We start from the raw sequence: 27,107 nt of genomic DNA, 5'->3' as shown, positions 1-27,107 counted from the left end.
ATGGGTCAGAATTTGAAAACAATAGATTGGAATGTTACCGCAATGGGTCAGAATTTGAGAATAATGGATTGGAATGTTACAACAATGGTCAGGAGTTTCTCCTCGGCCTTTGACATTCTTTCTGCATTTTATGATTGGTTATCATTGGATCGTCGAATCTATTTCGCCCTTTTAACAATGCAAACGATTTATTATCCGATCCTTGCTATTGTTGGTGTCCCTGGTAAGTGCCTCTCACAAGTTATTGATTCTGTAAATTAAGCATAACTGCAGTACTGTTCTTGTCATTTGCTCTGTCCTGCTTGTTGCTATAATTGTTCCTGGTAATTCCCTGTATCCAGCTATTAGATCTTTATATTTGTTTTCACTGTATTGCTTTTCTTGGCCCTTACATTTTGGGAACACTAAATCCATTGTCATTGATTTCCATCACAAATTCTGTTCCCAATCCACCCACTCCCTCTCACGTCCTGGCCAGTGTCTGAGAATAAACCAGACAGTTAACAACCTCGCTGACGTTTGAACCTAAGCGAAGTTCGAAACTCATAGCCTCCCCATCAGCAAACCTGCCTACTCCCACATCCATAATATTGCCCGTCTCCACCTCTCTCTCAGCTCATCTGCTGCATAAACCGTCATACTTGCCTTTGTCAAATCCAGTCAAATATTCCACTGTTTTCCTGGCCACCATCACAATTACAAGCCTCCTTGAACGTCAGCTCATCCAGAACAATGCTGCCTGACTCACATCAAGTACAGTTCACCCATCACCCCTGTGCTCATTAACCTATCTTTGCTCCAGGTCTGGCAGTGTGACAATTTAAATTTGAAAAAAAAATTATTGGGTGAATATCTCTCAATGGCCTCCACCCTCCAATTAGCCCAATTCCCCTGTACATTTCCCATACTCCAGGCATTTACTGTATTTTGATTATTTATCAATTCCATTTTTAAAGTGAATTTCTTTCTCTATGGATCTCTCTGCCATGAATTTGACCTCAATCGAGTCACTTGTTGCAGTTCCTGTGGAATCCACACCAGTGCTCACTTCTGGTGTGGCCTGCACGCTACCCATGATGGAGAGGGTGCTAGTCCCTGAGTAACCTGCATGGACCGGTAGCGTGAACATGGTCTGAACTTGGCATCAATCAGGCATTCCAGAAGCTTTCAAACTTGGTCTGTATGTGTACACTGACCACCTGTGTCAGTCACTCTCAGCTGAACATACTATAGTTACTGTGCATCTCTGTCTGCAACATGACAAACAAATGGAGCAGAGGTTGGAGCGAGGGGAGACTCTGCAAAGAGGGAGGAGGAGGGGGCTCTGCCCCAGCCAGCCGGGTTTCCCAAGAGCACTTTTCCTCCCTATACGTAACCCAGGAGCAGTGTGTGAGGCGTCTCTGGTTCAATAAGGAGGTGGTTACAGAGCTTTGTCACCTGCTACATCACGACATGGAGCCTCACACCAGGGTGAAGACAGAGCTGCCAGTGGCCGTTACGTTCACAGTTTCATTGAACTTCTGTGTATCTGGATCTTTCCAGGGAGGAGCAGACTACGTATTCAACATCTTCCAATATGTAATCCCTCGATGTAGCCGGGAGGTGATGGAGGTCCCCTATATGGTTTTTTCCCTCAGCTGGGAGAGGCAGGATGAGCAGACCTGTGGGTTTAACAGGATAGCAGGATTCCCGCTGGTGTAGGTGGGGCCTCCATGTCAACGGGGAGAGGTACAGTAACTGAAAGAACTCTCACTCCATTAATGTACAGTTGGTGTCTCACCATGCCCAGTGCATCTTGTTGGTGAATGTCCACTATCCTGGCAGCAGCCACGGTCCCTTCATTCTGAAACAGACAGCGTCTTCGGCTCTCTGTATAAAAAGAGGAATTGGCTCCTCGGAGACACAGTTCATTTCCCACCCACCCACCAACCATTACCCCTACCCAATCACCCAAAATTCCAAGGACAAGTATATAGCTAGAGCAATGTAGTCACTAAGAACATCATGGAACGGACCATCAGCTTCCAATGCCTGAACCGCTCGGGGGGAGCTCTCCAGTACAGATTGGAGCAGGTGTCCAGGTTCATGGTGTTCTGCTCCGCCCTTCATATCATCACTGTCATGAGCACACAGGGATTGGCACCAGGAATCCGAAGGCCACCTCAGCATGAGGAGGCAGAGAGAATATTTCTTGGATGCCTTCCACCCGGACAAACTGTCAGTGAATTCCTGATAAGATTCTGGTCCCAATACGATCATACGACCATATAACCATACGAATTTAGAGCACAACTAGGCTATTCAGCCCATCGAGCTTGCTCCGCCATTTAATAAGATCATAGCTGATCTGTTTCAATCTCAAATTCCACACTACCACTTATTCCCGATAATCTGTGATCCCCCTTCCCAACAAGAATCGATCTACCTCAGCCTTAAAGGTATTCAATGACTCCGCCTCCATCACTTTCTGAAGCAGAAAATTCCAAAGCCGCACGACCCTCTGAGAGAAAAGAACATTCTCCTCGTCTCTGTCCTAAAAGAGTGACGCCCAATTTTAAAACAGTGGACTCTAGCTCTGGACTCACTCACAAGAGGAAACATCCCCTCCACATTCACACTGTCAAGTCCGTTCAGGATCTTATGAACTTCAATCAATTCTCCCCTCACTTTTCGAAACTCCAGTGAAAACAAGCCCAGTCTGTCCAATCTCTCCTCATAAAACAACCTGATCATTCCAGGTATCAATCTCGTAAACCTCCTCTGAACCTCCTCCAACGCATTTCCATCCTTCCTTAAATATGGAGACAAAAACTGCACGCAATATTCTCACCAACGTCCTCCATAACTGTAGCATAACATCCTTGCTTTTATTTTCAATTGCTCTCGTAATAAAGGATAGCATTCTATCAGCCTTCTTTATTACCTGCTGGAGCTGCATTCTAACCTTTTGTGACTCATGCACCCGAACACCTAGATCCCTCTGCACCTCAGAATTCTGCAGTCATTCCCTGTTTAAGTAATACTCTGCTTCTTTATTCCTCTAGACAAAGTGAAAAACTTAACATTTTCCCACATTATACTCATCTGCCAGATTTCTCCCCACTCCCTCAACCTATCTATATTGGTCTGCAACCTCCTCATGTCCTTTCCCACCATGGATTCCCGATTCTTCACCAATACACTCATCGGAGATGCTCCATCACAGCGTCTCCTTGGTCATAATCCCACAATAATAAATACCAACAATATCCTTTACATTAACATATTTATCCAACAACATTTTCAGTTATACAAATAAAACTGAACTATTCACCCTCGTGTATTCTCTTAGTGCCTGTCTTGTGGGTTCCCTCGACTTGCCTCGTGCTTCTATACAGTGGTTTCCCCAGTGGCTGCAGCATGGCTGATGGAAGTCTGCTGACGTTCACTGGGGTAGACTGCAGACAGCCTTGCAGGACGCTGTCGAGCAGCTCTGGGCCTTGAGGGCTCGGATTCGGACTGCACCACCTCGTCATGTGAAACAGCAGCCTGGGCTGGCTGATGGGTTACAGTAAGGACACTGATGGAGTGGCGGTGAAGAGAGAACAAATACTGACATCCTGAGAGAGGACAGCAGGTTTGTGCTCCACGGAGCCACTGCCAATCGCATGGGGTGACACATCAGCAATCCTAGTAATCTGCTGGATCACAGATTGCTGGACTGCTGTGAGAGCCTGTAAAACCCTTTGAGCACTGCGATCCACAGCCATGAAGGCAGCCGACTGATCCTTCATGCGGCAGCAAGTATGGATCTCATGATCCCATTCTGAGATTCCACTGTAGCACTGAAACGTTGTGTGTTTGCCACCTGTGCTGCAGTGGAAGCTGAGATAATGGCCGACAGATGCTGTGTCATGGCTGGGTTCGCGAGTGCTATCACAGAGTTAGTGACCACCTCCACAGGAAAAAGAATGGGCTTCATGTGCCATATCCTCTGTGACGTTGGAACCAGAATCCTCTCAGTTTCTTGGTGGTGGCAACAGACTATCTGACAGGCCTGTCAATGGATAAAATATCTCAGTGTACATATCCATCAGCATTCTCCTGTATGCGGTTCCAACAATATTCTGATCTGAGTTTTGCGCATTATAACTCTTTTGTGACCTCCCCCTCCAGTGATCGGACACACGAGCTATCATTTAATGTGGCCTGGCTGCAGCCCACACGTGGTTGGTGACACACCACGTGATAATTCCGACACTATCCCAGCCTCTAAAGTAAACGCAGTGTCAGTATTTGAGCTGGTGGCTGTAAGCATCAGACCAAGCGATGGGGCTCCGCGCTCAGTGCTGTGCTGTTGCTCTCTCTCTGTCTCCTGGAGCTGCTGTGACTGGGAAGCTGGCAGTTTGGGGTTATCATTGGAAAGTATAAAATCAGAAGGGGAGGGTTGGAGTGCAGGATTGGGGTGGGATGGAAAGCAGGAGGCCCATGGGCCCACCATCTGCAGCTTGTCCATCAACCAAGAGAGCAGGATGAGAGAGAGGTGGTGGGACCATAGCATCATCCTGAATGCTCTCATTGATGTAGGATGCTAAATGTATTGTCACATCTAGTCCCATGATGTGTACAACCATCTCCTCCAGCAGACTCAGGGCATGAAGGTAAGCCTGGACTATATTGCACTGTGTTTGCTTGATTTTCCTGCAATGGCTGAATAGCTGGAAGTATGTGGATGCAGTGAAAGGTGTGTGTCCTTTAGGTAAGGTAATTTGCTGTCCTTACCTTCTCTGGCCTACATGTGACTCCAGATGCACAGCAATGTGGTTGACTCGTAACTTTCCTCTGAAACGGCCAAGCAAGACATTCAAATGTCAAGTGAAATTAGGGATGGGCAACAAATGCTGGCTTTGCCAACGCCGCCTATATCCTAGGAAATATATTTTTTCAAAAAGGTCTAGGAATGTTCTTTCAGAGTATTTCACAAGGTTTGTTATCTCGTCAAGGACATAAATATGGGCACAGGTCTATGTGTAGACATTCCTAGACCTGATAATGCGCAGTCTCATGTCCACATATCCAAAGATCTGATACTTATAGATTGTAATCCTCTACCCTTGACTGGTTTTTGCCATGGTTCGAACAAGAGGATAAGAACATAAGAAATAGGAGCACTCGTAGACCATTCAGCCCATCAAGCCTGCCCTGCCGTTCAATAAAATTATAGCTGATCTGTCCTGGGCCTCAACCCATCTTTCGGGCGTGTTGCGCCGAACCCTCTACTCCCCGAAATCTATCTACCTCCTCCTTAAATACATTTAGTGACTTAGCCTCCACAACTCTCTGAGGCAGAGAATTCCAGAGATTCGCCGCCATCTGAGAGAAGAAATTCCTTCGCATTTCAGTTTTAAATGGGTGCCTCCTTATTCTGTAACTATGTCCCACTCTGGAAGTGGTTCAAGAGTTCACCTACCTAGGCTCAACTATCACCAGTAACCTGTCTCTAGATGCAGAAATCAACAAGCGCATGGGTAAGGCTTCCACTGCTATGTTCAGACTGGCCAAGAGAGTGTGGGAAAATGGCGCACTGACACGGAACACAAAAGTCCGAGTGTATCAGGCCTGTGTCCTCAGTACCTTGCTCTACGGCAGCGAGGCCTGGACAACGTATGCCAGCCAAGAGCGACGTCTCAATTCATTCCATCTTCGCTGCCTTCGGAGAATACTTGGCATCAGGTGGCAGGACTATATCTCCAACACAGAAGTCCTTGAAGCGGCCAACATCCCCAGCTTATACACACTACTGAGTCAGCGGCGCTTGAGATGGCTTGGCCATGTGAGCCGCATGGAAGATGGCAGGATCCCCAAAGACACATTGTACAGCGAGCTCGCCACTGGTATCAGACCCACCGGCCGTCCATGTCTCCGTTATAAAGACGTCTGCAAACGCGACATGAAATCGTGTGACATTGATCACAAGTCGTGGGAGTCAGTTGCCAGCATTCGCCAGAGCTGGCGGGCAGCCATAAAGACAGGGCTAAATTGTGGCGAGTCGAAGAGACTTAGTAGTTGGCAGGAAAAAAGACAGAGGCGCAAGGGGAGAGCCAACTGTGCAACAGCCCCAACAAACAAATTTCTCTGCAGCACCTGTGGAAGAGCCTGTCACTCCAGAATTGGCCTTTATAGCCACTCCAGGCGCTGCTTCACAAACCACTGACCACCTCCAGGCGCGTATCCATTGTCTCTCGAGACAAGGAGGCCCAAAAGAGAATGTCCCCTAGTTCAAGATTCCCCCACTAGTGGAAACATATTCTCAATATCGACCCTGTCAAGCTCCCTTAAAATCTTATATGTTTCGATAAGATCACCTCACATTCTTCTAAACTCCAATGAAGAACGGCCTAACATGTTTAGCCATTGTTCCTAAGACATCCCCTTCATCCCAGGAATCAGTCGAGTGTACCTTTTATCTGAACTGCCTCCAATGATAGTATATCCTTCCTTAAATGCGGGGACCAAAACAAAAGCTCTCACCGCTGCTTCTGGCCTCGGGCCTCGGCTCCTTTTATCTCCCAGCTCCTCTCGCCTGTTCCCGCTCTCACCGCCGCCGCTCTCACTCCTGCACTGGTTTTCTCACTGGTGAGAAATAAGGAGACAACACTCAAAGGTCAAATTAAACTCTAATGACTTTAGCACATTCAGCAAGAATACTACTAGTTAAAAACAATGTAAAACATTAGTCAGCAATACACCTGTTGACAACACGCCCATTAGTCACAAATATGTTGCAGAGAATCATACATAGATGAGCACCCAGTAGGCGATCACCTCCCTGCCGATTGTTCAATAGCTGACCAAACTATGACCATGTTTGGAACAAGACTGGAAGGATTTCAGGAGCTGAGTGGTCCTGGCAGAGCCCAAACTGAGCACCAGCCAACAGATGATTGGTAAGCAAGTGCTGCCTGATATCACTGTCGACAACCCCTTCCATCACTTTACCGATGACTGAGAGTCGACAGATTGAACATTAGCCTGGGTCTCTGCATTAATAGTCGAGCGACATTACCGTGACCTCTGCATTTTTCTGTGAATGTAAAGTTTGTCCAAAGTTCTGACTTGGCATCAAAGTGAAACATAACTTTAAAGTAAGTCTTTATTGGTCATTACACATTTTTAAGATTTTTCTGCTTCTTATTATATATTACATCGACTTAAAGTATATGTTTTCACGACTGCTAAGCTATAATGTGTGAGATGCTAATGCAACATCGTCAGCAACGAGGAGTTCTCTGATGAGGACTATCCGTACTTAGTCTTAGCTTTTAGATGGGCAATGTTGAACAACCTGTCACCAGATCTTGTGTGGGGGAAAATTCCTTCTTCTGAAGACTTGAACGCATGTCAGAGCAGCATGGAGAAGAAGATCCCAAACAGTGTAGGTGCAAAAACACAGCCCTGTTTCACGCCACTCAGGATTGGAACGGGGTCTGACGAGGCGCCGTTATGCTGAATTGTGCCTTTCATATTGTCATGGAATGAGGTGATGATACTTAGTAGCTTTGGTGGATATGCAATCTTTTCTCGTCGTCTGAAGAGACCACCTCTGCTGACGAGGTCAAAGGCTTTGGTGAGTTCAATGAAAGCAACGTCGAGGGACATCTGTTGTTCACGACATTTCTCCTGTACCTGGCGAAGAGAGAACAGCATGTCAATGATGAATCTCTCTGCTAGAAAGCCACAATGTGCCTCAGGGTAAGCACGCTCAGCCAGCTCCTGGAGCCTGTTTAGAGCGAAGACTTTCCCCGCTGTGCTGAGCAGGGAGATTCCACGGTAGTTGTTGCAGTCACAGCGGTCACCCTTGTTTTTATAGAGTGAAGAGTTATGAAGAGTGTCTGCAGAGACTCATCGACAGGTTTGCGGCTGCTGCAATGAACCATCAACCTCAAGAAAACGAACATCTTGGGACAGGGCGACAGAAATGCCCCAGCCATCAATATCGGCGACCATACTCTGGAGGTGGTTCACGAGTTCACCTACCTAGGCTCAACTACCACCAGTAACCTGTCTCTCGATGCATAATTAAACAAGCACATGGGAAAGGCTTCCTCGGCTATGTCCAGACTGGCCAAGAGAGTGTGGGAAAATGGCGCACTGACACAGAACTTAAAAGTCCAAGTGTATTAAACCTGTGTCCTCAGTACCTTGTTCTATGGCAGCAAGGCCTGGACAACGTACGTTGGACAAGAGAAGCGTCTCAATTCGTGCGATCTTCGCTGCCTCCGGAGAATCCTTGGCATCAGGTAGCAGGACCATATTTCCAACACAGAAGTCTTCGAGGCGGCCAACATCCCCAGCATAGATATCCTACTAAGCCAGCGGCGCCTGAGATGGCTTGGCCATGTGAGCCACATGGAAGATGGCAGGATCCCGAAGGGCACATTGTACAGCGAGCTCTTCACTGGTTCCAGCCCCACCGGCCGTCCATGTCTCCGCTTCAAAGACGTCTGCAAACGCGACATGAAGTCCTGTGACATTGATCAGAAGTCGTGGGAGTCAGTTGTCAGTGATCGCCAGAGCTGGCGGGAAACCATAAAGGTGGGGCAAAAGCGTGCCGAGTCGAAGAGACTTAGTAGTTGGCAGGAGAAAAGACAGAATCGCAACGGGAGAGCCAACTGTGTAACAGCCCAGACAACCAATTTTATCTGCAGCACTTGTGGAAGAGTCTGTCACTCTAGAATTGGCCTTTATAGCAACTCCAGGCGCTGCTTCACAAACCACTGACCACCTCCAGGCGTCTACCCATTGTCTCTCGTGACAAGGAGGCCGAAGAAGAAGAACCTGTAATGAAAACAGCTTACAGCTGTTAACAGGTTACCTTATCTCGGAAAACCCTTCTGGTCTTCAGAATGCATGCTGGTCAGATTCAGTTCATTCTCTGCACACCTCCACACAATGACACAAGAGCAATTTGGGATGGGGAACAAATGCTGGCCTTGTCAGCGATACCCAGATCCCATGAAACAGGATAAAGAAAGCCACAGCTTCCTGTATTTCATTTAAACTATCAATTCTCCTGGATTGAAAAGTCCCACATATCTCAAACAGGAACAGATCAGTATGGCAGACTACAGAAAGAAGACCATTCCATGCATCCGATCCGGGATGGAAATACATTCTCTCCTGTCACAGGTCAGAGAGAAAAGAGCAGGCCAATCCATGCATCCGTTTAGTTTAGTTTAGAGATACAGCACTGATACAGGCCCTTTGGCCCACGGTGTCTGTGCCGCCCATCAACCACCCATTTATACTAATCCGACACGAATCGCACATTCCTACCACATCCCCACCTGTCCCGATGTTTCCCGACCAACTACCTATACTAGGGGCAATTTATAATCGCCAATTTACCTACCAATCTGCAAGTCTTTTGGCTGTGGGAGGAAAACGGAGCACCCGGAGAAAATCCACGCATACACAGGGAGAACTTGCAAACTCCACACAGGCAGTACCCAGAATTGAACCCCGGTCGCTGGTGCTGTGAGGCTGCGATGCTAACCACTGGGCCAAAGTGCCGCCCGTTCTAGGACAGAAAACTATTCTTACCTGTCACAGGTCAGAGAGAAAAGACCAGGCCAATCCATCCATCAGTTCCAGGATTGAAAACCACTCTCACTTGTCGCAGGTCAGACAGCAGAGACCAGGTCAATCCATCTATCCGTTCCGGGATATAAAAACCATCTCATCTGTCACAGGTGAGACAGCAGAGACCAGGCGATTGCATCCATCCAACGAAGATATGCAAACATTCAAATTAGGAGCAGCAGCAGTCAACTCGACCCCTCGAGCCTACTGCACCACTCAATCAGTTCATGTCTAAACTGTTTCTGTTGGAGAAAATCCAGATTGTGCCCAATTGTTGAACAAATTCTCCGGACTCAGACGTTGAGAATCAAACACTTTATTGCATGATATCATGGGGCTGACACCTTACCTAAATGCGGTCCAGTGCTGCTCCCGACAGCTACAAATCGTCGTGGACTTATATAGTATAGAAGAAGCAGAGCTAGCAGTTTCACAATTAAGCATTAACCACAGGACAACCACAAGACCACCTGCAGCTCTGTGCCCTTTGCAAAGTCCGAGGTCAGTACAGCGTTAGTTCGAGCATAACAAGCTATTGTTCCCTATTTAACGTACACACTCCAGGTACTATATTTGGCCGTTACTTCTGGCTAGGTTGCACAAACATGATAAAAGCAGAAGAGTCAGTAACGAACAGTCTGTGTTCACTTCCCCAAAATCCATCATGTGCTCTGTCACTTTCTAAGCCAGATGATTGTGGTCAGTTGCTCGCTCTACATTTCCTGACCATTGGTTAGGTTAGCTACAAGCTGCGTCTTGTTTTTCTATTTCTACAAAGTTAAGTAATAATTAGCAAAGCTCAGAAAATTCTCCAACAGTTTCCTCCACAGTTTCACCGACCACCTCCCCCGTTAAGCTTGTACCCCTTGCTTAACTAGAATCTATCTATCTCTGCCATAAAATAGTCAAAGACTCTGCTTCCACTGCCTTTAGAGGAAGACAAATCCAAAGACTCACGACCCTCAGAGAGAAAATAAAATCTCCTAATCTCTGGCTTAAATTGGCGACCCCTTATTGTTAAACAGTTACCCCGAGTGCGAGATTGTCCCAGAAGGGAAGACATCTTTTCCACATCCACCCAGTCAATACCTCTCAGGACCTTAAATGTTTCATTCAGTCGCCTCTTACTCTTCTAAATTCCAGAGGATACAAGCCTAGCCTGCCCAATCTTTCCTCGTACGACAGCCCACCCATTCCATGTATTAGTCTAGTAAACCTTCTATGTACTGCCTCCAACGCATTTACATCCTGCCATAAATAAGGAAACCAGTATTGTCCACATTACTCCAGATGTGGTCTCACCAATACCCTGTATAGCTGAAGCATAATCTTCCTACTTTTGTATTTAATTCCCCTCGTGATAAACAATAACATTCCATTAGCTTTCCCAATTACGTGCTGTACCGGCATAATAACTTTTGCGATTCCTGCAGTAGGACACCCAGATCCCTTTGCATCTCAGAGCTATGAAATCTCTCACCATTTAGATAATGTGATTATTTGACATTCTTCCTGCCAACGTGGACAATTTTACGCTGCCCCACATTATCCTCCATTTGACAAGTCCGTGCTCACTCACTACCCTATCTATATCCCTTTGTAGCCTCCTTATGTCCTCTTCACAAGGTACTTTGCTACTTATCTTTGTGTCATCAGCAAATTTGCAACCATACCTTCGGTTCCTTCATCAAAGTCATTTATATAAATCGTAAAAAAGTTGAGGCCCTAGCACAGATCCTGTGACACACCACTTGCGACACCTTGCCAACCAGAAAGTAATCTATTTATGCCTACTCTCTGTTAACTGTTAGCTACCCAAAATTCTAACCATTCCAATATGTTACCCCCGCCAGCATGAGCTTTTTTTCCTGCAATAACCTTTGATGTGGCACCTTATCAAATGCCTTCTGGAAATCTAAGTGCAATACATCCACAGGTTCCCTTTATCCACAGCATATGTAACTCCCTCAAATAATTCCAATAAATAGTTTAAACATGATTTACGTTTGACAAAACCATGCTGAAACAGCTGGATTACCTTGAATTTTCCGAAATGACCTTCTCTTAAATCTTTAATAATCTTCTCCTTCTTTGGCCTCCTTGTCTCGAGAGACATTGGGTAAGCGCCTGGAGGTGGTCAGTTGTTTGTGGAGCTGCGCCTGGCGTGGCTTTAATAAAATAGCTTGTACCATTTGCCCTAAGGCAGATGCTAAGCTACCTGGCCTTTAGTTTCCTGCTTTCTGTCTCCAGCCCTTTTTGAATTAAGGTTTAACATTCGCTATTTTCCAATCTAAAGGAACCTTCCCCGAGTCTAGGGAATTTTGGAAAATTAAAATCAAAGCAATAAACTTTCCTCCTGATTTAGGCAAGACAGCAGAGAACAGGCCATTCCATCCATCTGATCCGGCGGAAAAAAAAACATTCTCACCTGTCACAGAAAGGAAAGCAGAGACCAGGCCATTCCATCCATCTGATCCAGGATAAAAACCATTCTCACCTGTCACAAGTCAGACAGCAGAGACCAGGCCATTCCATCCATCTGATCCGGGAAAAAAAAACATTCTCACCTGTCGCAGGTCAGACAGCAGAGGCCAGGCCATTCCATCCATCTGATACACGATAGAAAAACATTCTCGCCTGTCACAGGTCAGACAGCAGAGACCAGGCCATTCCATCCACTTGACCGGGATAGAAAACCATTCTCACCCGTTACAGGTCAGACAACAGAGACCAGGCCATTCCATCCATCCGATCCGGGATAGAAAACCATTCACAGCTCTCACAGGTCAGATAGCAGATCCTAGGTCATTCCGTTCATCTGATCCTGGATAGAAGACCATTCTCACCTGTCACAAGTCAGACAGCAGAGACCAGGCCATTCCATCCATCCGATCCTGGATAAAAACCATTCTCACCTGTCACTAGTCAGACAGCAGAGACCAGGCCATTCCATCCATCTGATCCGGGAAAAAAAAAACATTCTCACCTGTCACAGATAAGAAAGCAGTGACCAAGCCATTCCATCCATCTGATACACGATAGAAAAACATTCTCGCCTGTCACAAGTCAGACAGCAGAGACCAGGCCATTCCATCCATCCGATCCTGGATAGAAAACCATTCTCACCTGTCACAGGTCAGACAGCAGAGACCAGGCCATTCCATCCATCCGATCCTGGATAGAAAACCATTCTCACCTGTCACAGGTCAGACAGCAGAGACCAGACCATTCCATCCATCTGATACACGATAGAAAAACATTCTCACCTGTCACAGATAAGAAAGCAGAGACCAAGCCATTCCATCCATCTGATACACAATAGAAAAACATTCTCGCCTGTCACAAGTCAGACAGCAGAGACCAGGCCATTCCATCCATCCGATCCTGGATAGAAAACCATTCTCACCTGTCATAGGTCAGACAGCAGAGACCAGGCCATTCCATCCATCCGATCCGGGATAAAATTCCATTCACAGCTGTCACAGCTCAGATAGCAGATCCCAGGTCATTCTGTCCACCCGATCCGGGATAGAAAACCATTCTCACCTGTAACAGGTCAGACAGCAGAGACCAGGCCATTCCATCCATGTGATCCAGGATAGAAAACCATTCACACCTTTCACAGGTCAGACAGCAGAGACCTGGCCATTCCATCCATCCGTTCCGGGATTGAAAACCATTCTCACCATCACAGGTCAGACAGCAGAGACCAGGCCATTCCATCCATCCAATCCTGGATAGAAAACCATTCTCACCGTCACAGGTCAGACAGCAGAGACCAGGCCCTTCCATCCATCCGATCCGGGTTGAAAATGATTCTCACCTGTCACAGGTCAGACAGCAGAGACCAGGCCATTCCATCCATGTGATCCAGGATGAAAAACCATTCTCACCTGTCACAGGTCATAGAGCAGAGACCAGGCCATTCCATCCATCTGATTCGGGATAGAAAACCAATCTCACCTGTCACAGGTCAGACAGCAGAGAGCAGGCCATTCCATCCATCCGTTCCGGGATTGAAAACCATTCTCACCGTCACAGGTCATACAGCAGAGACCAGGCCATTCCATCCATAAAATCCTGGACAGAAAACCATTCTCACCTGTCGCAGGGTAGACAGCAGAGACCAGGCCATTCCATCCATCCGATCCGGGATAGAAATCCATTCACAGCTGTCACAGCTCAGATAGCAGATCCCAGGTCATTCCATCCACCCGATCCGGGATAGAAAACCAGTCTCACCTGTCACAGGTCAGACAGCAGAGACCAGGCCATTCCATCCACCTGACCGGGATAGAAAACCATTTTCACCCGTTCCAGGTCAGACAGCAGAGACCAGGCCATTCCATCCATCCGATCCGGGATAGAAAACTATTCTCACATGTCACAGGTCAGAGAGCAGATTCCAGGCCATTCCATCCAGCCGATCTGGGATAGAAAAGCATTGTCACCTGTCACAGGACAGACAGCAGATACCAGGCCATTCCATCCATCCGATCGAATATAGAAAACCATTCTAACCTGTCATGGGTTAGAGTGTAGAGAGCAAGCCATTCCATCCATATGATACACGATAGAAAAGCATTCCCACCTGTCACAGATCTGACAGCAGAGACCAGGTCATTCCACCCATCCAATCCTGGATAGAAAACCATTCTCACCTGTCGCAGGGCAGACAGCAGAGACCAGACCATTCCATCCATCCGATCCGGGATAGAAAACCATTTTCACCGGTTACAGGTCAGACAGCAGAGACCAGGCCATTCCATCCATCCGATCCTGGATGGAAAACCATTCTCACCTGTCACAGGTCAGACAGCAGAGACCAGGCCATCCCATCCATCTGATTCGGAATAGAAAACTATTCTCACATGTCACAGGTCAGAGAGCAGATTCCAGGCCATTCCATCCAGCCGACCTGGGATAGAAAAGCATTCTCACCTGTCACAGGTCAGACAGCAGATACCAGGCCATTCCATCCATCCGATCGAATATAGAAAAACATTCCCACCTGTCACAGGTCTGACAGCAGAGACCAGGTCATTCCATCCATCTGATCCAGTAGCGAAAGCCATTCTCACCTATCACAGGTCAGACAGCAGAGTACAGGCCATGCCATCCATCTGATCCGGGATAGAAAACCATTCTCACCTGTCACAGGTCAGACAGCAGATACCAAGCCATTCCATTCATCTAATCCAGGATAGAAAACCATTCTCACCTGTCACAGGTCAGACAGCAGATACCAAGCCATTCCATTCATCTAATCCAGGATAGAAAACCATTCTCACCTGTCACAGGTCAGGCAGCAGAGACCAGGCCATTCCATCCATCCAATCCTGCATAGAAAACCATTTTCACCTGTCGTAGGTCAGATAGCCGAGACCAGGCCATTCCATCCATCCGATCCTGGATAGAAAACCATTCTCACCTGTCACAGGTCTGACAGCAGAGACCAGGCCATTCCATCCATGTGATCCAGGATGGAAAACCATTCTCACCTGTCACAGGTCATAGAGCAGAGACCAGGCCATTCCATCCATGTGATTCGGGATAGAAAACCATTCTCACCGTCACAGGTCAGACAGCAGAGACCAGGCCATTCCATCCATCCAATCCTGGATAGAAAACCATTCTCACCGTCACAGGTCAGACAGCAGAGACCAGGCCATTCCATCCATCTGATTCGGGATAGAAAACCAATCTCACCTGTCACATGTCAGACAGCAGAGACCAGGCCATTCCATCCATCCGTTAGGGGATTGAAAACCATTCTCACCATCACAGGTCAGACAGCAGAGACCAGGCCATTCCATCCATCCAATCCTGGATAGAAAACCATTCTCACCTGTCACAGGTCAGACAGCAGAGACCAGGCCATTCCATTCATCCGATCCTGCATAGAAAACCATTTTCATTTGTCGCAGGTCAGATAGCCGAGACCAGGCCATTCCATGCATCCGATCCTGGATAGAAAACCATTCTCACCCGTCGCAGGTCAGACAGCAGAGACCAGGCCATTCCATCCATCCGATCCGGGATAAGAAACCATTCTCACCTGTCGCAGGCCAGACAGCAGAGACCAGGCCATTCCATCCATCTGATCCTGGATAGAAAACCATTCTCACCTGTCGCAGGTCTGACAGCAGAGACCAGGCCATTCCATCCATCTGATCCAGGATGGAAAACCATTCTCACCTGTCACAGGTCAGACAGCAGAGATCAGGCCATTCCATCCATCTAATGCAGGATAGAAAGCCATCGAGGGCCTGTCGCCACCCCAACGCCGGGTGATCTTGCCGGGGGTAGGCTAGGCTGATGATGACCTTCCCACCCAAAGGCAATTGAGGACCCAACTTGCTCACATCTGGGCCAATTCCCGCTACCTCTGGGATCTAACGAGCCACGTGTGGGCGGGGGCCGGAGTGGGGTTACCTCTGTCAAGAGGGAAGTACCCTATATAAGGGCTTGGTGGGATTTCCTTCCTCCAATGGCAATCTGTGGCTCATGGTGGAACCTGATGGGAAACATTTATCCTCCCGTGACCCGCCTTCCTCTGAGCTTTATGTCCACCCCTTCAATTCACCTCATCAGAAACATTCAGATTGGCCCTGGTTCCCCCACCTCACTTACCTGTGGTCCAGGTTCCAGCGCTGGGCTTGTGTCCATGACATCTACACTACTGAAAGTGGCCACTACTCACGGTGCCAGTGCCGATACTGCTTAGCTGACAGTTTTCTGCTTGGCCAGAAGCTGGAGGGAGTTGGATCTCCATCTTAAATGGGACTTGGATGCCAGCATTAGACATTTACATATAAAAACGCAGGATCGCTCTTTCGTGGGTTTGGGGTGGGTTTCATGTAAACGCCGAGGTGCTGTTACCCCCGCCTTTCTGGCCCAGCGCTGGCAGCCCGCCTCCTACACATGCCCAGTTCCATATCGCTGTAATCTCCTCCTGCCCCACCACACACTAAAATATCTATGTTCATCTAGGGTTGTAATCTCTGGATTACTCCCTGTGCCACGTGCCAGTGAGGCTAGAAATAGGAAGATAGTGCAGCTGAACACGTGGCTGAGCAGCTGGTGCAGAAGGGAGGGTTTCAGATATCTGGACCATTGGGCTCTCTTCAGGGACAGATAGGACCTGTACAAGAAGGACGGGTTGCATCTAAACCGGAAGGGCACTAATATCCTGGCTGTAAGGTTTGCTAGCGTCACTCCGGAGGGTTTAAACTAGTGTGGCAGGGGGGTGGGATCCAGATCAGTAGGACAGCTAGTGAAGTAAAAGAGGAGGAGATCGTAAATAAGTCCATTCGGACTAAGAGGAAGATCAGGCAGGGAGATGTTGCTGAGCGCAGCGGGACTGGTCGTCTTAAGTGCATTTGTTTCAATGCGAGAAGTATAACAGGTAAGGCAGATGAACTTAGAGCTTGGATTAGGACTTGGAAATATGATGTTGTGGCTTATAAAGAGAATTGGTTGAGGGAAGGGCAGGATTGGCAGCTAAATGTTCCAGGCTTTAGAAGCTTCAGGCGGGATAGAGGGGGATGTAAAAGGGGTGGGGGAGTTGCATTACTTGTTAAGGAGAATATCACAGCTGTAATGCGGGAGGACACCTCAGAGACGTCATGCAGCGAGACAATATGGGTGGAGCTCAGGAATAGCAAGGGTGCAGTCACGATGTTGGGGGTTTACTACAGGCCTCCAAACAGCCAGCTGGAGGTAGAGGAGCAGATGTGTAGACAGATTTTGGAAAGATGTAAAGGGAACAGGTTTATAGTGGTGGGTGATTGTAACTTCCCAAATATTGACTGGGACTCACTTAGTGCTCGGGGCCTGTATGGGGCTCAATTTGTGAGGAGCATCCAGGAGGGCTTCCTGAAACAGTACGTAGATATTCCAACTAGGGATGGGGCCATTCTGGACCTGGTATTGGGGAATGAGCCCGGCCCCGTGGTCCAAGTTTCAGTGGGGTCGCATTTCGGAAGCAGTGACCATAATTCCATAAGTTTTAAGGTACTTGTGGATAAGGATAAGAGTATCCCACGGGTGAAGGTGCTAAATTGGGGGAAGGCTAATTATAACAATATTAAGCAGGAACTGAAGAATTTAGATTGGGGGCGGCTGTTTGAGGGTAACTGAACATCTGCCATGTGGGAGTCTTTCAAACGTCAGCTGATTAGAATCCAGGACCAGCATGTTCCTGTGAGGAAGAAAGACAAGTTTGGCAAGTTTCGGGAAGCTTGGATAACACGGGATATTGTGAGCCTAGTCAAAAAGAAAAAGGAAGCATTTGTAAGGGCCAGAAGGGTAGGAACAGATGAAGAACTTGAGGAATATAAAGACAGTAGGAAGGAACTTAAGCAAGGAGTTAGGAGGGCAAAAAGGGCTCATGACAAGTCATTGGCAAACAGGATTAAGGAAAATACCAAGGCTTTTATACATATATGAAGAGCAAGAGGGTAACCAGGGAAATGGTTGGCCCACTCAAGGACAGAGATGGGAATCTATGCGTGGAGCCAGAGGAAATGGGTGAGGTGCAAAATGAGTACTTTGCATCAGTATTCACCAAGGACGGCTTGGTGGATGATGAGCCTAGGGAAGGAAGTGCAGCTAGTCTCAGTCATCTCATTATCAAAAAGTAGGAGGTGTTGGTTGTCTTGCAAAGCATTAAGGTAGATAAGTCCCCTGGGCTTGATGGGATCTACCCTAGAATACTGAGGGAGGCAAGGGAAGAAAATTCTGGGGCCTTGACAGAAATCTTTGCATCCTCATTGGCTGCAGGTGAGGTCCCAGAGGACTGGACAATAGCCAATGTTGTTCCTTTGTTTAAGAAGTATGGTAAGGATAATCCAGGAAATTATAGGCCGGTGAGCCTTACATCAGTGGTAGGGAAACTATTAGAGAGGACTCTTCGGGATAGGATTTACTCCCATTTAAAAGAAAGGAAATTATCAGCGAGAGACAGCATGGTTTTGTGAAGGGGCGGTCGTGTCTTACTAATTTGATTGAGTTTTTGAGAAAGTGACGAAGATGATTGATGAGGGAAGGGCGGTGCATGGTGTCTATATGGACTTTAGTAAAGCCTTTGACAAGGTCCCGCATGGCAGACTGGTGCAAAAGGTGAAGCCACACAGGATCAAATGTGAGCTGGCAAGATGGATACAGAACTGGCTCTGTCACAGAAGACAGAGGGTAACAGTGGATGGGTGTTTTTCTGAATGGAGGGATGTGACTAGTGGTGTTCCGCAGGGATCAGTGCTGGGACCTTTGCTGTTTGTCGAATATATAAATGATTTGGAGGAAAATGTAGCTGGTCTGATTAGTAAGTTTGCGGATTACACAAAGGTTGGTGGAGTTGCGGATAATGATGAGGATTGTCAGAGGATGCAGCAGGATATAGATCGGTTGGAGACTTGGGCAGAGAAATGGCAGATGGAGTTTAATCCGGACATATGTGAGGTAATTCATTTTGGAAGGTCTAATGCAGGTGGGAGGTATACAGTAAATCGCAGAACACTTAGGAGTATTGAGAGGCAGGGAGATCTGGGCGTACAGGTCCACTGGTCACTGAAAGTGGCAACGCAGGTGGATAAGGTGGTCAAGAAGGCATACGGCATGTTTGCCTTCATCGGTCGGGGCATAGAGTATAAAAATAGGCAAGTCATGTTGCAGCTGTGCAGAACCTTAGTTAGGCCACACTTAGAATATTGCGTGCAATTCTGGTTGCCACACTCCCAGAAGGACGTGGAGGCTTTGGAGAGGGTACAGAGGAGGTTAACCCGGATGTTGCCTGTTCTGGAAGGTATTAGCAATGAGAGGAGGTTGGGAAAACTCGGATTGTTTTCACTGGAACGACGGAGGTGGAGGGACGACATGATCGAGGTTTACAAAGTTATGAGCGTCATGGACAGAGTGGATGGTCAGAAGCTTTTTCCCAGGGTTGAACAGTCAGTTTCTAGGGGACATAGCTTTAAGGTGAGAGGGGCAAAGTTTGGAGCGGATGTGCGTGGCAAGTTTTTCACACAGAGGGTGGTGAGTGCCTGGAACTTGCTGCTAGGGGAGGTGGTGGAATCAGATACGATAGTGACGTTTAAGAGACATCTTGACAAACATATGAATAGGAACGGAATGGAGGGATATGGGCCCTGGAAGTGCAAAGGTGTTAGTTTAGGCAGGCATCAAGAGCGGCGCTGGCTTGGAGGGACGAATGGCCTGTTCCTGTGCTGTACTGTTCCTTGTTCTTTGTTATCATGGCCTCTTGTGCATCCCTGATTTTAATCTCTTCACCATTGGTTGTTGTACCTTCAGATGCATGGGCCCTGAGCTCTGTCATACCCTTTCCACAAGTCTCCACCTCTCTTTCTGCCTTTAAGACACTCCTTAAAACATACCTCTGTGATCCGGCTTTTGACCATCTTACCAAGAATCTCCTTATGTGACCTGGTGTCTTATTTTGTTATATAATGCGCCTATGAAACATCTTGGCACATTTTAATACATTAAAGGCGCTATAGAAATGCAAGTTTTGGTTATTGTTTCTGCCCAGTCCATCACCCTGTCTACGCTTTCCTGAATTTTATTACTATCATCCTCGCACATCACCATACTTCCACGCTTCATGACATCTGCAAATTGCGACAGTGTGAAATGCACCGTCCTCCATAGGTTATCTGTGCCCCATGGATTGACCCCTGGCAGCAAATGTTGCTTCTCCCTGAAACACCCCCGCACTAAGCGAGCATCATCACCCACCTTCCAAGGGTTGCCAGACTGGCATCGACAATCCCACACAACTTCTCTGGGGTCTGGGGCTCCAAGGCAGCTCCTAGTCCCAGGTCGGGTGCAGTACCAGCAGTTGTCCCTGCGCCCTGACTGTCTAAAGCTGTAACACTTCATGTACTTGGAGTCCGGGGCTCTAGCATTGGGTCTGGTGCCAGACCTGGTGTATTACCGACAGTGGCCCCAACCAGCTGACTGAGCCTGGCGTCATCGCCAGACTTATGGGTCTACGGCTCTTGGAATGTTCCAGCATTTATGACTGGTATAATGCCGGCATGCCCAAAACTCTCAATGGTGTTGCCGAAACTACTGAGCAGCTGGTCCTCTGCTTGTTCAGCAGCTTTGGCAGGTGGGATCCCCATCCTTTAAGGGATATGGAAACGGCACGAGGCATTTGATTGCTGAAGAGCCACTGAATTGCACAGGGTGCAGGCTCCGAATTACTATTTTCAGCCCGCCACCTGGAACCCCGCTGGCTCCACTAAATTGGAGTCATAGAGTCGTGCAGCATAGCCAGAGTCTGCTTCCCCGCCTATCTATACGAATCCCACCTGCCTGCATTAATTCCATATCCCTCTATGTCTTGTTTATTCAAGTACCTGTCCAGATGCCTCTTAAATGTGGCGACTGTTCCTGCCTCCACCACCTCCTCAGGCAGCTCATTCCAGATACCCACTATTATTTGTGTGAATGTTTTACCCTTTTGATCCCCTTTAAACCTCCTCCCTCTCACCTTAAATATATGCCCTCTAGTTTAAGTCATTCCTCCCATGGCAAACAGACTCTGTCTATCTCCCCTCTCAGCCTCCTTCGCTCCAGGGAAAACAGACGCAGCCTATCCAAGCTCTTTTCATAACTCAAGCCCTCCAAACCAGGCAACATCCTTGTGAATCTTTTCTAACCCTCTCTAACTTTATCATATCTTTCCTGCAGTGCGGCGACCAGAACTGCACTCAGTACTCCAAATGCGGCCTAACCAAAGTTATTTACAACTGTAACATGACGTCCCAACTCTTGCACTCAATGCCTCGGCCGATGATGGCAAGTATGCCATCCGCCTTCTTCACTATCCTGTCTACCTGTGTTGCCACTTTCAGGGAACTATGTACCTGCACCCCAAGGTCTCTCTGGTCAACAACACACCCCAGGGCCCTGCAATTCACTGTATATGTCCTGCCCTGGTTTCACTTGCCAAAATGCATCACTTCACACCTGTCTGCATCAAATTCCATTTGCCAATCCCTTGCCCACTTTCCCAGTTGATGTATATCCTGTTGTAACTTTAGACAACCTTCTTCACTGTACACTATACCACCAATTTGGGTGTCATCTTCAAACTTACTGATCATGCCCCCTACATTCAGATCCACGCCATTAATATATATGGCAAACAACAGAGGGACCGGCATCAATCCCTGTGGCACACCACTGGTCACTGGCCTCCAATCTGAAAAACAACCCTCCACTACGACCCTTTGCCTCTTATCACTAAGCCAATTTTGTATCTAATTTGCTTGGTCACACTGGATCCCATGTGTTGGAACCTTCTGGACCAGCCGACTATGCTTCCATTCTTCGGCAGAAATTCCTGACGCTGGTAAACAAATTTGATATCCACTGAATGCAACAGCAAATGGGCAAATGTCATCCTAAATTCCTTGAAACTGTTGTTTATGCTCCCAACCTGGAGGAAAATGTCCTGATAATTTCCCTTGTTGACATTTGACATACTGACGGTTGAGATTACTTGTTTTTTTGATTTTTCAGTGGACTCATTCTCAATTTTTGTTTTGAAATCATTAAATTCCGTGCTGCCGGTCACAGGTGAGGGAATCTCCCAGCCAGTCCAACATCTAATTTTCTACTCAAGAGCAATGTGCAGCAGACATTGCAAATCTGAAATAAAAACAGAAAATGCTGGAAATATTCATCAGGTCTGGCAGCATCTGTGGAGATAGAAACCGAGTTATTGTTTCAGGTCAATCACCCTTCATCGGGACTGGGAGAGATTAGAAATGGATCAGAGTTTAAACAGGAGAGGGAAAGGAGGGAGGAGGAGGATTATGATCAACATTGATTTTAACATTTCAGCATCGTCCACTTTTCATTTAACCTCTCCTGCCTTCCACCCTATTGCAACGCTTCTCTTTGTTCTTTCAGCTTCCATCATTTCAGTACATCACTGGATATAGGATCGCATTTGTAAATCTCAATAAGTCCTCAATCAAACTGGTAACTTGGCTCCTCGACTGATGTTTAATTTCTCTACTTATTTCCCTTCCTCACAGTTAACTTGTTGACAATTGGGACTTTATCTCGGGGAAAGTGCGGTCTCTCCAAATGTGTCACTCGCTACCTAGTGGCCATGGCAACGGCGGACCTACTGGTCATTATCCTCGACCTGATATTGAGGCACATTCCCATTGTTTATCAGGAACAGTTTCAGTCCCTGTATTACATCCCCATATGTAATATCCACGCTGTCCTTCTTTATGCTGCTACAGACTGTTCTGTCTGGTTCACCGTCACTTTCACATTTGATCGATTTGTGGCCATTTGTTGCCAGAAGCTGAAAAGTAAATATTGCAGTGAGAAAACAGCGGCTGTGGTTCTGGGAACATCGACTGTGCTCAGCTGTTTAAAGAACATCACCTGGTATTTTATGTTCACAGGTCGGTATTTGCTGTGGAACATCCCATGGTTTTGTGATGCAACCGAGGATGCTCGGAATTCTCGTGTCTGGGGAACAATCGAGTTCCTCCATTACATTCTAACCCCGTTTGTCCCATTTATGGTTATTCTACTGCTCAATGTTCTCACCATCAGACACATTTTAGTCAGCAGCAGAGGACGCAGGAGACTCCTGGATCATAGCCGTGGGGAGAGACACAGAGACCCAGAGATGGAGAGCCGAAGGAAATCTATCATTTTACTGTTAATTATCTCGGCAAATTTCATTCTGTTATGGGCAGTGTTAATGGAGTTTTCGATATGGAGCCGGATGTGGTATTTGGGCTATCACTCTGTATTTCTACCCGAGTTTCTGCGGGAATTGGGTTTCATGCTGCAGCTGCTGAGCTGCTGCACAAACACTGCGATTTATGCCGTGACCCAGACTCAGTTCAGAGAGCAGTTGAAGAATGTGCTGAAATATCTCATTTCACCAATTTTTAAATTCATTCATTGCTGTGGTGAACTGAATCACTGACTATATCCGTCATCAGGGGTAGAGGGTCTGTGGTTGTGGTGAAGATGCGGGCGAGGCCTGTCGTCTTGGTGACGGGAGAGTGGGGCGGATCCTGTAACTACAGTGACGGGTAGTGGATCCGGGTCTTGTTCCCCATTGTGACACGAGAGTGGGGCCGGGGCCTGTTCCTATGGTGATGGGGAATAGGGGACCTGTTCTCATGGTGACTGGGCTGTTGGGAAGAAGCCAATTATCCATGGTGAGGGGGAGTGGGGGTGGACCCTGTTCATATAGCGACGGGGAGTGTGGGAGGAGCCTGATACTCATGGTGATAGAGTGGAGCGGGGCATGCTGCCATGGTGACGGGGGAATGGGGGTGGGACCGGTTCCCCATGGTAATCATTTATATCCTTTAGGAGCTTTATAATATCGAGAATCCTTTATAAATGTTTGCAAACATTCGTAAACATTTATAATCCTTCACAAACATTCATAACGTTTGGCATATCTGATGAACATTTAAAATCCCTTTTGCTGCTTTGTAGCCTCTTATAATCCTTTATAGACATTTAGAATTCTCCATAATCCTTGTTATCTGTTTATAATCTTTATAATTATTTATAATACTTTGTAAAACTTTACAATCTTTTAGGATCGTGTGCAACTCTTTATAATCTTTTGTAATATTTGATAATCCTTTAAAACCCTTAGAAACCATTTAATACCCTTTATGAGCCTTTATTTAAATTTATAACCCGTTATATCTCACACATTGACTGTCCTGGACAGGTGGCACATAAAATGAACACCGTGGATTTCTCTCATTTCAAACAGGCCACAGAGCATATCATTTAAAATGGCCGCAGTGAATATCATTTAAAATGGCTACACTGCATGTCACTTTAACTGGCCTCACTGCATGTCACTGCCTGGGTTGTGATCTCCGTTTGTGTGAGTCTGTGTGTGCCTGTCTCAGTGCCTGGGGTGTGTTGTGGGTGGGTGGATGTTTGTTTCTGTGTGCGTTATTTTGTGCACCTATGTGTTTGGCTCAGTGTCTGGAGTGCAATGCTTGTGTGTGTCTCAGTGCCTGGTCTGTGATTTGTGTACATGTTTGTAATCTCTGCGTGTATGTGTGTGCATCTGTGCATGTGATTGTGCGTGAGCCTATGTGTGTGTGCCTGCATCAGTGTCTGTGATGTCATTTATGTGTATGTCTGTGGGTGTTGTTCTGTGCACGTCTGTGTCTGGCTCAGTGCCTGGGGTGTGATGCATCTGTGTGTGTGTCTGTGTCTGTCAGTGTCTGTATGTGTGTTTTTGTGCCTGTGTCTGTGTGTCTGTCCCAGTCCCCGGGTGTGATGTTTCTGCATATCCGATTCAAGTCCTGGGGTGTGATGTATGTTTGTGTTTGTATGTTTCTGTGTGTTATTCTGTGTACGTGTGTTTCTGGCTCGGTGCCTATAGTGTGATGCGTCTGTGTGTGTGCCGTGTGTGATGTGTGCGTGTCTCTGTGTTTCTGGCTCAGGGCCTGGGATGTGATGTGTGTGTGTGTGTTTGTGTGTGTGTGCGTGCGTCCGTGCGTGCGTGTGTGTTCTTATGACCGACCATTCAAGTGGAAGCTCCCAAATCAAAATATATGACACTGATTGAGGTGGCAGAAACGCACTGTCAAATCAGTCCCATTGCTCCACAAATCGCTGAACATATCACTTTAAGCTTTCTGAATTAAAGAAAACCACAGCTAAATTTGAACCACGTATTAACTCCGAATGAGGCCAAGCAAACCAGGCATCTTTAGATCAGCAAATTAGCTATTAATTCGGAAAAAGGTACTAAACTCTGAAACACAACAAAGATAAAGAAAACAGCATTTTAAATTGAAAATGTATTGTCCTTGCAGATTTACACATCCCAATAAACAATCCGTTAATTAAAGCCCACTTGCCGTCCTCCAGGGTTCGATGAGGGAAGGAAAATGTCCAACATCCAAAACGTCAACTCCTCTTTCATCCAGTAATGACCTCAGCCAATCAAAGACTCGCTAACACTTCAAAAAATCAATTTGGCATTAGAATTTTCTGTGTGTGCTTGTGTCTCATTATATCTGTATGTGTGTGTGTCTCTCTCTGTGGGCATGTGTCTGTGTCTCTCTGCATGTCTGTGTCTATGTCGTTTTGATTGCTTCTGCCTCTGTGTGACTTCGCGTGTGTGTCCCTAACTCTGTCTCCCGGCCCCCTCTCTCTGTCTGCATGTTTGTCTCTCTCTGTGCAAGGGTGCGTGTGGGCATCTTGCTCCATGTGTATGTGCACCTTTCATTGTTTGCGTGTGTGTCTCCATGTGGCTGTGTCTGTGCCTCTCTCTCTGTGATTCAGTGTGTGTTTATCTGTCTGCCTCTCTCTATGTTTGCGTGCATGCGTCTCTCTCCTTGTGCCTGTTGGTGTGTGAATGTCCGTTTCTCTCAGTCTTTCACACAGTGCACATCCGTATGTAAATGTTTGTCTTTCTTTGTGTCCCTGTGTCTGTATGTGTGCCGCTCTCTTCCTCAATGTGTTTGTGTGTCGTTGCCTGTGTGAGTGCGTCTTGCTCAGTATCTGTCTGTTTATTTTTCTCCATTTGCCTGGTGTGTGTATGTGTATATATATATATATAATTCTCAGTGATTCACACAGTGAGCGTTAATATGCCCCTCTCCGCATGTATCTGCACATATGCATCTCTTTGTCTGTATACGTCTTTGTGCCTCTGAATGTGTGTGTTTGTCTTTCTCAATTTGTTTGCATGTCGCTGTGTGTGCGTGTCACTCTTTCACTGTGCGTGCATCTGTGTTTCGCGTTGTATCTCTGTGTGTCTATGTCTCTCAATGCGTTTTTGTCTCATTCTCTGTATATAGATAATTCTTTGTGTGTGTGATCGCTGTCTGCATACGTTTCTTTCTCCATTGGTCTCTGTGTGTGGGTGTCTGCCTCAATGCGTTTGTGTGGGCATCTCTCTTTCTGTGTATATGCCTGTGTCGTTTTTATTTTAGGAGACACATCACTGAAACAGGCCCTTCGGCCCACTGAATCTGTGCCGACCATCAACCACCCATTTATACTAATCCTATATTAATCCCATACTCCTACCACATCCCCACAATTCCCGTACTTTTACTAGGGGATATTGACAATGACCAATTAACCCGCAAGCATTTGGCTGTGGGAGGAAACCAGAGCACCCGGCGAAAACCCACACGGTCACAGGGAAAACATGCAAATTCCGCACCGGCCATACCCAGAACTGAACCTGGGTTGCTGGAGCTGTGAGGCTTCGGTGCTATCCACTGCACCACTGCGCCACTGTGTACGTCCACTTTTGTATGTCTTTGTGGTGTCCAGCTCTCGTTCTGTATCTTCTGTGTGTATGTCTCTCTGCGACTACATGTCTCAATGCGTCCTCTCTCTCCCTCTCTCTCTCTCTTTCTCCCTCTTTCTCTCTCTGTCTTTGTGTTTGTGTGCTCGTCTCGCTCGTGTGTGTGCGTTTG

General features: G+C 47.0%; 1 protein-coding gene across 1 annotated transcript; it reads left to right on the top strand.

Moving 5' to 3' along the window:
• LOC137358891 (probable G-protein coupled receptor 139) lies at positions 1-23,611 on the top strand. The gene is made up of 2 exons (XM_068025096.1): positions 1-223; positions 22,692-23,611. Exons 1-2 carry the CDS (start codon positions 1-3, stop codon positions 23,609-23,611), a joined length of 1,143 nt encoding a protein of 380 aa, XP_067881197.1.
• The last annotated feature ends 3,496 nt before the right edge of the window (positions 23,612-27,107 follow it).

This window comes from Heterodontus francisci, unplaced genomic scaffold, assembly GCF_036365525.1.
Source record: "Heterodontus francisci isolate sHetFra1 unplaced genomic scaffold, sHetFra1.hap1 HAP1_SCAFFOLD_208, whole genome shotgun sequence".
NCBI classification, from domain to species: domain Eukaryota; kingdom Metazoa; phylum Chordata; class Chondrichthyes; order Heterodontiformes; family Heterodontidae; genus Heterodontus; species Heterodontus francisci.
The sequence above is the reverse complement of the archived record's forward strand: the minus strand, read 5'-3'. Positions and strand labels throughout refer to the sequence as shown.

Excerpts from the sequence above, each read along its gene's own strand:
- LOC137358891 (XM_068025096.1), top strand. The coding sequence starts at position 1 with ATGGGTCAGAATTTGAAAACAATAGATTGGAATGTTACCGCAATGGGT. Across the intron at positions 224-22,691 it reads TGCTATTGTTGGTGTCCCTG|TTAACTTGTTGACAATTGGG; the intron begins GTAAGTGCCTCT and ends CCTTCCTCACAG.